The sequence below is a fragment of the Symsagittifera roscoffensis genome, chromosome 2 (assembly GCF_963678635.1).
Source record: "Symsagittifera roscoffensis chromosome 2, txSymRosc1.1, whole genome shotgun sequence".
In the NCBI taxonomy this organism is placed as follows: Eukaryota; Metazoa; Xenacoelomorpha; order Acoela; family Convolutidae; genus Symsagittifera; species Symsagittifera roscoffensis.
The window spans coordinates 71,759,020-71,772,749 of NC_087063.1; the positions used below are offsets into that span (position 1 = coordinate 71,759,020).

Sequence of the window (13,730 nt, forward strand, 5' to 3'; positions counted from 1 at the left end):
GTTGCAATTGAATCAATGGAACGAATTGCGATCAGACACAACATATCAGCGCAATCTCAAATCCTTTTTTTGGAAAAATGGGAACAACTGCAATGCTCTGTCATTTTTGTTATACATGCAAGCAAGTGAGCGTAGTGTAGTCGTGAAAATCATTTTCTAACCAAAATTAAAAAATTGACCATTTGGTGACACTTTTGCTATAATCAAAATCTGCAGTATTGGAATGTTATTTACATCTGTTTTCGCATTTTGGTTGCGTTTTTTGCGATCATCAAGTGACGGTGGCATGAAAAGAAAACCACGAGACTTTTAATCTGTTTGGCTCATTTAAGACGACTTAGCACTAGTTTTGTTTCTTATTTGGTTTGCATTTTTGCTACTTTGCATTGACAATTTATTAGAATCTGTATCTGCTTTTTTGGTGGACAGTTTTGTTATTTCGAAGGTCAGTGGCGCAGGTGCTAATCCCGGGGTCAGAGATTCGAATACGATACTTTGCAAAAGTTCTTAGTATTTAACACTCATTTCTTTACTTTTACTTATATCCCATCTTAGAACTTCTGTTTTCTGTTTTTTCGTTTGTGCAGCTTCACCTCTGTGTATACTATCTGAAGCAGTAAGTAGAAAACTGGAAAAAGTCTAGATGGAATGTTTGAACAATTGCAATTTTCAAATCCATGTCAAATAGAGCAGCTAATTTCGAGAACAGTTCAAGCCGCGATGGTAAAAATGTTTTGATCACATGGTCACATCCTCATCATATAAATATGAACGATGCTATTCAAGTTTATATTGATCCATCAATAAAGAAATTTATTGTAGGGCATAGACTTGGAAATCGCCGATTCTGACTTGTGTCCTTTTTGTTTGAAAATGATCAGATCTCTGTCAAAATAATATCAAATATGGAAAAAAGGAACTGTTAAGTCTTCTTTATTTTATTTTAAAAAATTATTTGTGAGCAGATTAAATCGATGCTCGAACAAACTTGCTTTTTGTTACGACTTTGGATACGAAAGTAACCGAATATTTGTGCTCGGGCTGGGTTTTTTTTCTTCAGACAAATTTCGACTTTTTAACTAGCCATTTTTGACAAATTTTTTTTTGTCATTCAAAAGGTAGTGTTGCCCGGAGGTTAAAATTGAAAAGATATGTCAGCTGTGATCATTTTTCGTATCGTTATGGGGGCCTAAAGATTGCCATTTTGGCCAATTTGGGACAGTTAACGCGCTATTAAAGCGTAAGCGGAGATTTAATGTGTCATAGATATCATTCCAAATTGATTGAAAGGAGCTTATTTGCCCTAATTGATTTGTTACAGGGAGCGAAATTTATCCTGTTTTTACCTTATATGGCGTGTGGTTGGCGATTTTCATAGAAAATTTCAAATATAAGTAAAAAAAAAAATTTCGTTCTATTTTATTACTTTTAAATTTATTATGTTATTACTGTTCAATAAACCTTAAAAAGCAGTCGGAACATTCAAGGCTTCGCCCTGATACGAGCAGTCTTGTTTTGCTTTGAGAACTGTTTCAACTGCTATAAAACAAAAAAATAAAGCAAGAAAATGATTAACATTACATTTTCTAATCCCACCTTATTTATGGAAAAAACTTTTGTCACAAATGTTATTTTGTTAATATAAATCTGAAAATTAAAACAATATTTTGACGTAAGTTTGCAAATCAACAAGCCACATCAAGTGAATTTCAGGCTGGCTTCTAAACAATATAAGAGAAAAAAAATTAAAATATAGTAAATATAAGAGTTATATATACATATAAAATTTAAAACCAACAAAAGTTTTTATAACTGGTACTTGTTCATTTCAATGATGTAATTTTTTTATTACTTCGGTTTTAAAATTTGACTTTGTTTTGAGCGTTTTCAGGTTTTTAGGCACATAGGATTTTTAGGTTTCTTGGCACATACTCTAGCAAACGAAAACTCTGATGATTAAATTCCATAAACTCCATAAACTCTGATGATTAATTTCTGGTACTAACAGTTTCAAATTATTGCACCCTAATGATGTATATCATCCACAGTTTTAACCGTTTGATTAAGAGTTCCCATATTACTCCAAAAATCAATAACATGTGGGTATGGAAACTATCGGACCGAGCAATGTTACTTAAACACAATACCAATGAGAAAAAAGACAAACATCTGAACACAACAACTTTCAGGAATGATAGAATGTAAAGACTCCGAGTGGTTTTTCTCCAAAAAAAATAAATTTGATTTTAGAAACTATTTATTTAGTTTTTTTTGTCAACTCGATGTTATCGGTTTGACTGAAATCTATCCTTACTTCTGAAGACCGTTTCCGTAAATTTGTTTTGCTTGCACTTTCGCCATTTTATTTATTGGCAATGGGAAACTATTATTTTTGTCGAAACAAGTTTTATCAATGACGGCACATCGGCACATATTTCAAAGCAAAGTTGATTTTGCGTTTTTTTTGCAGCATGCAAAAATTCCGTTGTTGTTGTCCCAGGCTATGACAACGTTCCCACCAGAAAAAAAAACGTTAGATGTTGGTTGTTTTCGTTAGGCAATGAAACAAGACTTTTTTTCCGTAAATAATTTTTCCTACAATTTTTCGGAAAAACTAGTTTTAGTTTTAAATGTTAACTTGTTTTAGTAATAACTAATGTTAATACTAAGTATTAAGTGTTAACTTGTTTTAGTTTCCAACTTTTGTTAGTATTAAATGTTAACAGCTTTCAAGTTTTTTTTGCACTTGGCCTAAAGTTAACACCATCGCCTTTACACACTAAGGTCAGGGACTCAAATCCCGGCCAGACCTTGTTTTTTTCAGCATGCATGCCACTGAAAAGTTTTTTTTTCAGTAAAATTGTTATGTCTAATTTCTGCGCAAGCTTTGTCTACTTAGTTACCATATCACGGATTTTTTTGTGCTGTAAGCAAGTTCCATGATAGCTGCAAGTATTGTTCATTGTAGCTTCAGGGTGACTCGAAACATTTAAAAGTTTTATCAATAGTCATTTCTTTTCGGCTCAACTGTTGTTTGTCGAAAGATTGTCGGCTTTTTTTCCGCTTCGTAAAATTTGCTCCATTGCTTGATCAAATTTCAAAGCTTGTATTTGGCATGTTTGATGCAAACAAGTATTTTTTAAAATTATGGTATGGGTATCTCGCAAACTTTTTAGTGACTTTCAAAAAATGGGTATCAATAGAAAAACCGCCTTCTCTCCTCTGTGCCTGCATACTTCACCAGTCTCATTCGACTTTACCCCTCGGTCAACAGTCTCCAAAAAATCTGACGGGTGAAATATTGATCAATGGTTTTGATTATTTCTTATGTTTTCTTCAAAGGAGCTCAACGATGATTAGTGAGAAACTCTCTTGCATCAGCGGCCACTCATAGTTTTTTTAACATACAAAAAAATTGCCCACTGAAAAAGCAAGCTTTTAATTTTTTGGACAATTTTTTTTTCATTTTGAGCTTTTCTCTAAAAACTACCCAACCAGATCTTAAATTTTGTGTTCAACCCAAAAACTGGGGCGTTGGAACCTCCATTGCAAATATGACTGCGCTCAGTTTTTCTACAACAAAAACATTTATGGCCTTCGGTTGTTTTTGAAACTTCTTGACTTTTATCAAGATCTACGATCCTAGTTTTCAGGTTCAATCGGAATTACCATTTACTCTAATATATTCTGTTTAAGTGGCTCAACCTCAAATACCTTAAAAACTATGATTCGAAAAAAAATAATATTTTTTTTATTATACTTTTTTTGAAATTTTACTTTTCTCAAATTTTTTTTCAAACATCTGAATTTGTGGGGTTTGAATTATTAATGCAGGCTGCTTGAAATTCTTCAGCATAAGCAGCTAGCATTAGCAGCTAGATACTCTAAAATGTCAAATTTGGTCGACCGTTTTTTTTGGAAACTTTTTGGCTTTTCTCGATAACTACCCGGCAAAAACTGCTGTCAAGGGTTAAACCGAAACAGCAGGATCTTCCTATCCCAATTTTTAAAAAAAAAAATAATTGCTTTAAATAAGTCAAGTTTTGAAATTTTGATATGACATTTTTTGGGAAATTTTCTGACTTTTTTAGAAAACTTCTCTGCCAATTCTCAGGTAACACCGTATTGGGAATCATAAAGAATTGGCAACTCCTTAATGTTTTGTAAAAAAGATGCTATGTCTTTGGAAATTCCAAAATCTCAAAGCTTTTCACTATTCTCACTCGTTTTAGTAGAGAAATAATTTCCTTGCTCAAATTCTTGTTTTTGCAAATTCTGCAAATTCTTGTTTTTGTAATTACCCATTTCATACCGCATCAGTAAGCAAGAGTGGCGAACTGTGAATTCGTTTCGATAATTCTCTAAAATGGAGGCGAATTACCTCATTTATTCTATATCTTAAGCATATTGCATCTCAAATTTATCGTACCGCTATCAATTTTTGGGATGAAATTGGCTAAGGAGTTAGTCATGACGATGTATATTTTTCGCTTGAAAGCTATCTTATTTGGCACTCTTGTAGACTCTTGGAGTTTCCTGTAGAATTTTGTTTGCCAATTAGTCTTGTTCATCATCTCCTTGTCCTTTCTACGTAAAATTATCAGATCGTAGTTGAGTTTGTGCTCCGCAAACAGCGAAGGTGCAAAAAGAGCAAGGAAATTATCTGAATTTTCATTCACTCTGCCCTGAAAAATCCATTCTGTTTCAAGTGATTTTGTAAAATAACTCATTTTATATTTGGTATGTGAGGCGTAATTGAACATATAATTGATTTTGAATAGCAGTTCAGAATTTTGCCCTTATGAGAGCACTCTGGTTTTACTCAAAACAGTTCTAATGCTCGAACTAAATACTTTTAACAGTTGAGCCTAAGGGTTAATGGTGCCTTAAAATAAAAAAATGATGATGGAGGTTTCAACATTTAACTTTGCCAACCATGGGTAATTAAAGCCCATTTTGTATTTTCCTATTTTTTTGTTAATTCTTGGCGCATGCGAAGAGTTAATCTAGCTTGGAATTTTTCAAATGAGTCGAGAGAGTTGAATTGGTCTTTCAGATACATACATCACTTTGTTCACAACGCTTATGCTATCTAAATTTATAAGCTTGAAACTTTATCATCAATTTTATTTGTTTAACACAAAAAATAAATAATTATAATTACAACTAGTGGAGTTATATCAATATATAGAAAGGAAAATCTCTGTTCTTTTCTGTTTTGTTTTGCATTTCCAACTTTCGAATAAAGTCATGAATTGATTAAGTAACTAATTTAATTGGCGTTTTTGTGGTTTGCAGAGGATCCATGAAAAACTTTGCAGCCTGTCTAGACATAGTCCATTTCTCTTAATTCCTCACAATTCCAATCTGCGTTATTTTGTTGAGTGAAACTCTTTTTTTTTGCGACTCAAGGTTGTTTTTTTTTTGGGTCTAGAACTTTTTGCGTGGTACCATTATTGCACCCGTAATCGGTCGGGCTGTAGTAGACATGAAGCTGGAGGTCAAGCGAGAGCTTGTCCTCACACACTATCATTGCTATGGCAGGGGATTGATTACACGATCTGATGATCACGAAGTGAACGCCTCACCACTATGCTTCGTTGATATGGTTGAGTTTGGTCGTTTTTTCCTCAGATAAAATTGAATCACCCAGTTTTCAAATGATTCGACCAAAAGTTTTTTCAGAAATATCCAGTTTCCCGGTATATTAAAAATTCCGGTTTTGTTATAATGTTCTGACCATTTAAAACGGGAGAAACTTTGTATTTGTTAAGGGTGTTTCAGGTGGTTTTTTTCATGCTAAGTTAGGTACCACAAATCATAATTGGAATGGGTCGAGTAATGTATCAAATTAAAGCTCTTACAATTTTTAAAAAGTTATTTCATTTTTTTAAATTTGCGTCGCAGAAAGTTTGGTCTAAATAGGTTCCTTATAGTGAATTGTGAGAGCTCGAAAAATCTATTTGGTCGGCCTAGAAAAAAAGATCGATGAACTCTTGAAGGTTTTTCAATATAAATCAATCCATCCCTCCCCCCCTCCCCCCGCGAGAAAATCATCGATCCGCTCCTGATTTGAGCTAAACATTTTACTGTTACTTGAGCTATCTATCCCAATGACTTATTGACTATTTAAGCAAAAGTGTAAATTTTTACATGCAATTTGGTAGAAAATTCAAATTAATCTAGTGACACTAAGCTTCTAGAATAACACCTAACATTATGTTTCCCATTGCATTTCGTCTTTTATTCCACTTTGAATTCTCAAAAGCAAACTTTCTGCATTCCTTCATCCATTCTTCCGCAGTTTCAGCCGAAGAAAATTTGACCGCAGTGACCTCTGAAGTGGCAATCTCAGTGACCTCTAGTACCAAAGGTCGCTCAGGCTCAACGCACAGAGAGCATTCGGTTATGTTCAGTTTCCGAATCGTCATGAAATCATTGTTGGCTACTTCTTTCAGAACCAAAAGATATACCTCTTTATTCCGGTTGTGTAGGTACATATGGGAATAATTACTAAGTATCACTAACATCGCCACGTACTTTCGACGTCGTTTCGTCACTTTTGATTTCAGTGATATTTTCTCGAAACCGACGAAATCGGCCATGAGCAAGGTTGTGTTTTCGGTTTCGGATTCGAGCTCTCGGCAAGCCAGTTTGGGCCAATCAATGATGTTGTCTTTCGGCTCAAATCGGACTGTTTTGAGATTCGAAGGCTCTCCGTTTTTAATGACCCCCGAATTTTGGTTTCTGATTCTTTTCAAATAGAAATTGATTTTGGAAACTGCTCGTTTTGAGTTCATCCAATCAATGTGAATTCTGGGTGTTAGTTTTCGAATGTATTCCAGTAAGATCGGGTATCGAATTAATCGTTGCAGGGGTTTCAAGAGCCATCGCTCTACAGCAGGACCATTTTGAAATTCGGAGACTTGTTCTTGGCAGTTTGATACAAAAGCTTTAACTGAATTCTTCTCAGATTGAATTTTATAAAAGCTGTCGACTTTTTCGTTAACCGAGTTACAATACGCTTCATATGATAGGAACATGGAGTAAGATTCGTTAAACAATCTCCCAATTTCCAGTGTATGATAAGTTTGGTCGCCGTTTTGCAACGCTTTCCAAATTTCCTCGCGGAAAAGCGACAGAAAGTTGGCATTATGGCGAACTATTTCGGCCAAATTTCCAAAAATTGTTTGGTACTCTGCGCTAGTTATGAGGCCTGATTTAACTAGCCGATCACTAACTTCTCTTTGCAAACATCTGATCTCTTCTCCATAGGATATTTCTTCGCGAACTAACTCAATGATAAGCTCGCGTCTCTGCTTTCGACTGTGTGAACACTTTTGGCAGATGTTCTGAATGGTCGAAATGGGTTTTGAGGATGGTTCAAGGTCGCTTAAGAATAATTCGCAGTCTTGACATAAGGGTTGTGTAACTCTGGCAGTTGCGACTGGCAGTCTTGGCTCGCTGTTTAGGAAAGTTCCACTCGACCTTGAGTTTATCTGAGACCTAAGCAGACGTCTAATTAAATTGTAAATCACTAGACATCAGCAACGAATTGAGTAATTGGCGGTTAGACCTTGTCTCAGCTTCCACATTATTCCCTACCATTTCAAATATTCGAAGCCTTCGCTACCCAAAAATCCTTCTTTTGGTGCTAATTTGCGTCCTTCAATTTTAAAAAACTTTTGGCGCCAACATGTTAATTGCAGGAGGGTGAGAGATGATTCCGGATAAAGACGCCAAAAATGCAGTTTCCTGTTCAAAGCTTTCCAAAAACTGCGCGAAAACGCCCAAAAATGCCAAATAACGGCCGTTTTCTCAAATTTGATCTGCAACCTAGTAATATTTTTAGAACAGGTTTCAGGGCATCTCAGAACTCAATTTGATTGGCCTAAAAAGGAGATAATCAAACTCTCCGAATTACAGAAAACTCCGCCTCGCCCTTTCGCGAAAACCCTAGATCTGCCCCTGATACAGAAGAGGCAGTACATTTCCCAGCCCCACAACTATAGTTGCTGTAATTTTTCAAAAGGACTGCCTTGGTATCCTTTAATTGCATTCAATTTTTCCCGACTGATCATAAAAGCGTTTTTGGAGCCTAAATGCTTTTATTTGAAAAGACAAGGGCGCGCTAACTTTTTAGAACCTTCTGAAGCGATATTTGAACAGAAACTTTTGAAAAAAAAAAACTTTTTGGGAGAGCCCGAACAAGAAATCAAATGATAATCTGAAATTGTGCTGGCTCGGTAAGCTACTTTAAGATTCAACTGATGACTAATTGCTAATAAAGCATCTGTTCTCCCAGTGAGCGCATTTTTGAAAATATAAAAAAATTACAACACTTTGTATTTTACATAATTAGTAGAAGTCCTACCGGTATGACGACAGTTTCGATTCGTTCAGCGCCGGAGAGTAACACACAGCGCCTAGAAACTGGATTCCACAGGTGTCATTCTTCGCCATCATCCTCGGAGACGCGGGAGACTCAAGTCTCGAAGTCTCGGGCAGTTTGTATTTTTTCACGTCTGGATTCGACTGAGAAATAGCATCTAAGTTCTGATGCCTTACTGGGCTTTTCGGAAAATTTGGCTTCTTGAAACTCGAGGTTTTTGCTGCTTTTTGAAATTTGGATGAATTATTGACAGTGAAGTTTGAAACTTCTAGAGAACTGTTCACTATGGTTCCAGTGCTGTTTAAAATCTGCAGTTCGCCGCACGTGTTGAAAGGTTCCTTAGATCGCACACGAGGTTTGACTCGTGCCTCGGGTTTTCGACCTCGGCCTTCGTTCGCTCGGGGCAAGCCGAGGGGTGGTCTGATATTGTTCACACTTCGGTTTTGGGCAAACTTATTGAGTGAAATATTGGTGTCAGATATCAGCATGCTCTCCGGGCTTTTTTCTGTCGGTGAGTTGTTCCCACTCCCGATATGTCGTGAAAATCGAGATCTGTTCAAAACTGGACTCTTATTCATCGTCTTGATCATTTTCGAACTCGATTAAAATCTACTTCTTATTTTTTTTTCAAATTATACAGTATCGAATATTGTTTCTTTTTCTCGGCGGATATAGATTTATTCTTTAAATCAGTTAAAATTTATGATGAACATTAATCTTTTTGAGTATTTTGGTAAGTTTTCTCTCAAACTGCAGGTGAGATCATTATGAGTTTCAACTGCATTTAACGCTCTATGCATTATCACTTCACACTGCTTTCTCTCTCAACGCGAGAAACTTTCAAGCAGTGCTGCTCAAAAAAGAATGCCAGTGTTGAATGTTTTTATAGAAAATGACAGGCCATCATTTATACTTTCAATCAAAAATAATTAATCTGAAAACGATTAAAAGCTTTAACTGACACTTAACTTCACTGAGAAGAACAATAGTCAGATCGACTCAAAACTTATTCTGAAGTTTTGAAAGGTTCAAAATATTTGTAAATGTTGTTATAATCATTTGAGTGGCATTTCTTTCTCAGGTGCCATTCATTTGAATGATTAAGTTTTAATTTATTGAAACAGATGACGGAGAGATTGAGTTGTGGCAAAAAATGACTAAGAGATGAGTTATTGTTTAAAAATTTGAAGGAAGAAATTTGACACTTGAAGAGCAATAGTTAAAAATCAGTATAAATTAAACCTCAAAAATTTGGATTAGAAAAATGGAGTATGCAAACTTAGTTTACAATGATTGGCACCATAGGCGCCATAGATTTTTTGGATGGGTCTGAAAAATAGTTCCAAACAAGGAGTCTTTTCGTAAACGGGGGAAATTCTGATGGGGTAGTCTATAAAAGTCGAAAATGAAAAGCATCCATCACTCGTCGTATCAAGGGACAGATATAGGGATTGGGGTATAGCGACGAATCTTCACCCTAGGGATTCAACCCTTAACCAACCCTTTGGTACTACTTTACGACATCCATTCTCGGCCGACTGGCCCTATAACTTTTCTAAATGCGTCTTTGGAGCAAAAGGCAAACATTTTGAGGCGAGAGAGCGCGTCAAAAACGCGTTTTTTGGTCAAATTTTTCCATAAATTGCCCGCGGCGCAGTAAAATGGCGCTTTGGTTCAGGAGAGCTCAGAAACACCATTGGGTCAACCTAAAAGAAAAGGTCACAAAGTTATATTTTGCCAAAAATGTTCTGCGCCGCAGGTAAAAAAAAAACAGGCCAAAAACCAAAAAAGCACTAAACTCACTTTCTCACACTTTTATTTTATTAGGTAAACCAAAAGTATCAACGAAAAGTGGGATGAGTTGTACCGCAGAATCATTGAGTGGCAATCAGATTTTCCACTTTTGAGTCAGCTCAAGATACCTCGTTGCTCTTTTGATTTTTCAAAGAATGAGGTTGATTTGCACATGTTCTTTCACAACTAATTGGAAGTCTTCTGTTCTGTTGCAATCCTTCGCGCTCAGTAAAATACGATCTCCGAAGGTCAACTTCCGTTCGTGTTCGGCAGAACAAGAATAGCCCCAATGAAGATGCTCTCGATTCCAAAGTTTGAGCTTCAAGTTGCACTTCATGCTACTCGCCTGACGGATACTATAAAAAACTCTAACCCTGAGTTTCTGTTAAAAAAGTTATGTGGACTGACTGCATCACAGTGGTTGAACTCGACAAGCAAACAGCCCAATGTCGTTACCAATTTGGCGGCCAAAATTCTGGAGTCGATCGTTTCATTTCTCTAGTGGTGACAACCCATCCTGACTCAGGAACTAGAGGGATTACTGCTGTGTCTGAAGCAAAGTAGTTGGGTCAACGGCCCTTCTTTCTTAAAAGTTATCTCTAGCCTTTCATGTCAAATAGGAATGCCACTGTGGATATCAGTGTCGACAATCCTAACTGGGATCTGTTGAACTTTTAGAGGTTTCTCTGTTTTTTTTTCATGCACTGCAGGTTCGACTGAAGTTGCTACCCTTCGGAAGAGTGAAGCTTGTTCTCCAAGATAAAGCGCGTGATGGCATGTATCTTGAGACTCTTTTCAAGACATCGTCTTTTCAGAACCTGAAATAAGGAAAGAATCGACCTATTTGAACTTTTTACCGCAGAAAAAAAACCGTCTACAGGTGTCTCAGGTAGAGTTAACCCAGTCGAGTTCAAGCAATTGGCAGTATGAAACAATAAAACAAGTCCAGTCGTATATGGTCTTTTTCGCTCTATATTGAACCCAACGGTCTTGTCAGATCTACTGGCCGTATTCAACGTCTTTCTGCAACGCTTTTGAAACTCGTCACTCATCAGTTTTGTATAGATGTCACCAAATAACCCAACTGTTCCTGCACTTTCTAATCAACCAAGATCATCAAGGTAATGAATAACTCCGATCCTGCATTCATCAGCAGTTTTCTGTACTGCAATTGTGATTTGCACTACGAGCTATTTAAACGGAATACGGATGCGGTAGAAAGCAAAAAGCAAAAACCGTTACGCTAACGTTAAAAACTGAAGTTCCGGCAGAGCGTTTACACTTAATCCAGCCTCCAACTGCGGAGTAGGACTATTTTGGATCGTTTAATGTAACCATTCGTCGTCTTCCAAGAACCCCTGTTTTTCTATTTACCTGTCTAAATAAAGATAGTACATGAGGGCGAAAAGTTTGCAGATGTAAGCGCGCGCTTTACTTGATTTTAGGGTCAAGGAAAATGACTGTGGTTTTGAGCACTATCATGTGCTTAGTCGAGCGTTTGATTAACGGCCGTGCGCTCACTGCCGTTTTCAAAAACCCCAGTAGTCTCGAGGTTTTGACGCCAAATCTTTTTCTTGGGTCAGCTCAGTTTGACGTTTCAGTCCTTAAACTCGACCGAAAACGTTTCTTACTCAAAACTTTATGCAAGTGCGCAGTCTAACGCAAACTCATTTTGGCAGCAAGGGCTACTTGAGTACGTCCCGACACTCAATAAGAAAGCCCCTCCCAAAAGCCCCTCCCAAAAATCCCTCCCAAAGTTTCTTTGAAAACGGGAGATCTACTGTGGTGAAAAATTTACTAGTCCTAGAGGCAGCTGCCAACTAGCTCGCGTAACGTCGGTAAACGTCGGTTGGCGAAGACAAACTCGTTCGTTCCGCAAACCTTAGGACCTTCTCCAAAACTATGCCCGACCGCTCATAAGTCCTCTTCTGTTTTTCAGTCTTTTGGGGCGGAGGATTTTAATGCTGCCTTGCGTACATAAAAGTAAAAGTACATATTTCAAGCTTAAGCCGCTTTTAGAAAGCAAGTACAAGTGGTCAGTACAAAGCGGCTTAGTACAGTGGTTATCACACGTGATTGCCAATCATGGGCTAGTGCTGATTAGGCTATTTTAATAGAAAAATAAGATCTGTTGCAAATCGGTTCGCCATAAAAATTATGTTTGAAATGATGTGACTAGGTAGTTTTTACATTGTTAAATCAGACTTGAAAATTTGAGCATTCCCACATTTTGTCGAATCTTTGTAAAAACAAGTTGCTCTTTCCGTGCCTTATAGTTTTCTGAAATTGACGGCTTTAACAGATTCCCATACGGAGAAAACAATCTTTACGAAGCAAAACTCTGCTTTGAATTGGCACACAATTTTGCGTCTGTATGTTCCTGGATTCCAGAGACGAGCATTTAAGCAACAATAATAGGAAGTAAAATAACAAAAAATAAACAAAAGAGCGTCCTTGTTGCAGAATTCACAAAGTACACAGTTTGGCCTCGTAATGAAGCTTTCTTGAAATAATCCGACTTTTTTATTGTTTTATTTGACGTAAAAGAAAGACAAAATAAGGATAAAAGGTTTAAAAACGCCGGTTATTTTTATCTGTGATAATTGTGGCCAAAATTGTCCGACTATGACAAAAATTGGCTTATTTGGCTTTTCCAACAACATTGGTCATCATACCTATCCTTGCGAAATAATGACTTTTTTCATTTCCCACATCTTTGATTTTTTTGAAAAGCAATTTTAATTTTGTCATAATGTAATGAACTTCGGATGAGGAACAACTAACAATTGTGAAGAGATTTGTGCTTCATACTTTACATCCTAACATTACGCCTTTAGCCATAATTACACGTAAAAAATCTAAAAAAATTAATAATTTGAAAGGTTGAGGGAAGTGTAAAAAAGCCAAAACAATTCTTGACAACATAACTTATGCTTATGTATTGTATATGACTTGGGGAAAAAACGCCATTTCTCCATAAAATATTAGTCCTCTTCATTCACGCATTTTTGCTACTGTTTTGCCCCAAACCTTTGACGTTTACTAGTAAATAAATTGGCTAACTTTGTCCGATCATACTGAAAACTCATTTACGGGGTAAACAGCTTATATCAAACATTTGGTCTTCAGACAAAAAAAATCATGCTATTATTAAGAAAAAACCGCTTTCGTAAATCGTGAAATTTTATGGTGGTCACAAAAACCACCGATCACAATTATTAATCAGCAGTTTGCATCAACCCGGGCTAGTATACTCTCAGCTAAATTTAACCCTACTAGCCCAAATAGGAATAGCAGAAAAACAAATTCTGTTGGCTGTATTATACGAAATGCACACATATTTGCTGATCATTTTGTCATGTTCAAGGTTTCAGCACAGTGTACTTGCAGAAAATTTCACCTTGAAAGTAGGCGCAACTGGCTGTGAAGTGGCCAACTCGGCCATCAAAAAAGTCATGGCCTGCAATATATTCTCAAAGGCTGATAACTACATCCCGGAAAAGGTAAGGTGACTCTTGCCAGTAACTTCGAGGAAACTAAATAT

General features: G+C 36.6%; 1 protein-coding gene across 1 annotated transcript; it reads right to left on the minus strand.

The window, feature by feature from the left end:
- Positions 1-6,176: 6,176 nt before the first annotated feature.
- LOC134839371 (uncharacterized) lies at positions 6,177-9,385 on the minus strand. The gene is made up of 2 exons (XM_063854899.1): positions 8,375-9,385; positions 6,177-7,506 (listed from the first exon to the last, which is right to left on the minus strand). Exons 1-2 carry the CDS (start codon positions 8,980-8,982, stop codon positions 6,192-6,194), a joined length of 1,923 nt encoding a protein of 640 aa, XP_063710969.1. The 5' UTR covers positions 8,983-9,385; the 3' UTR covers positions 6,177-6,191.
- Between the last annotated feature and the right edge of the window lie 4,345 nt (positions 9,386-13,730).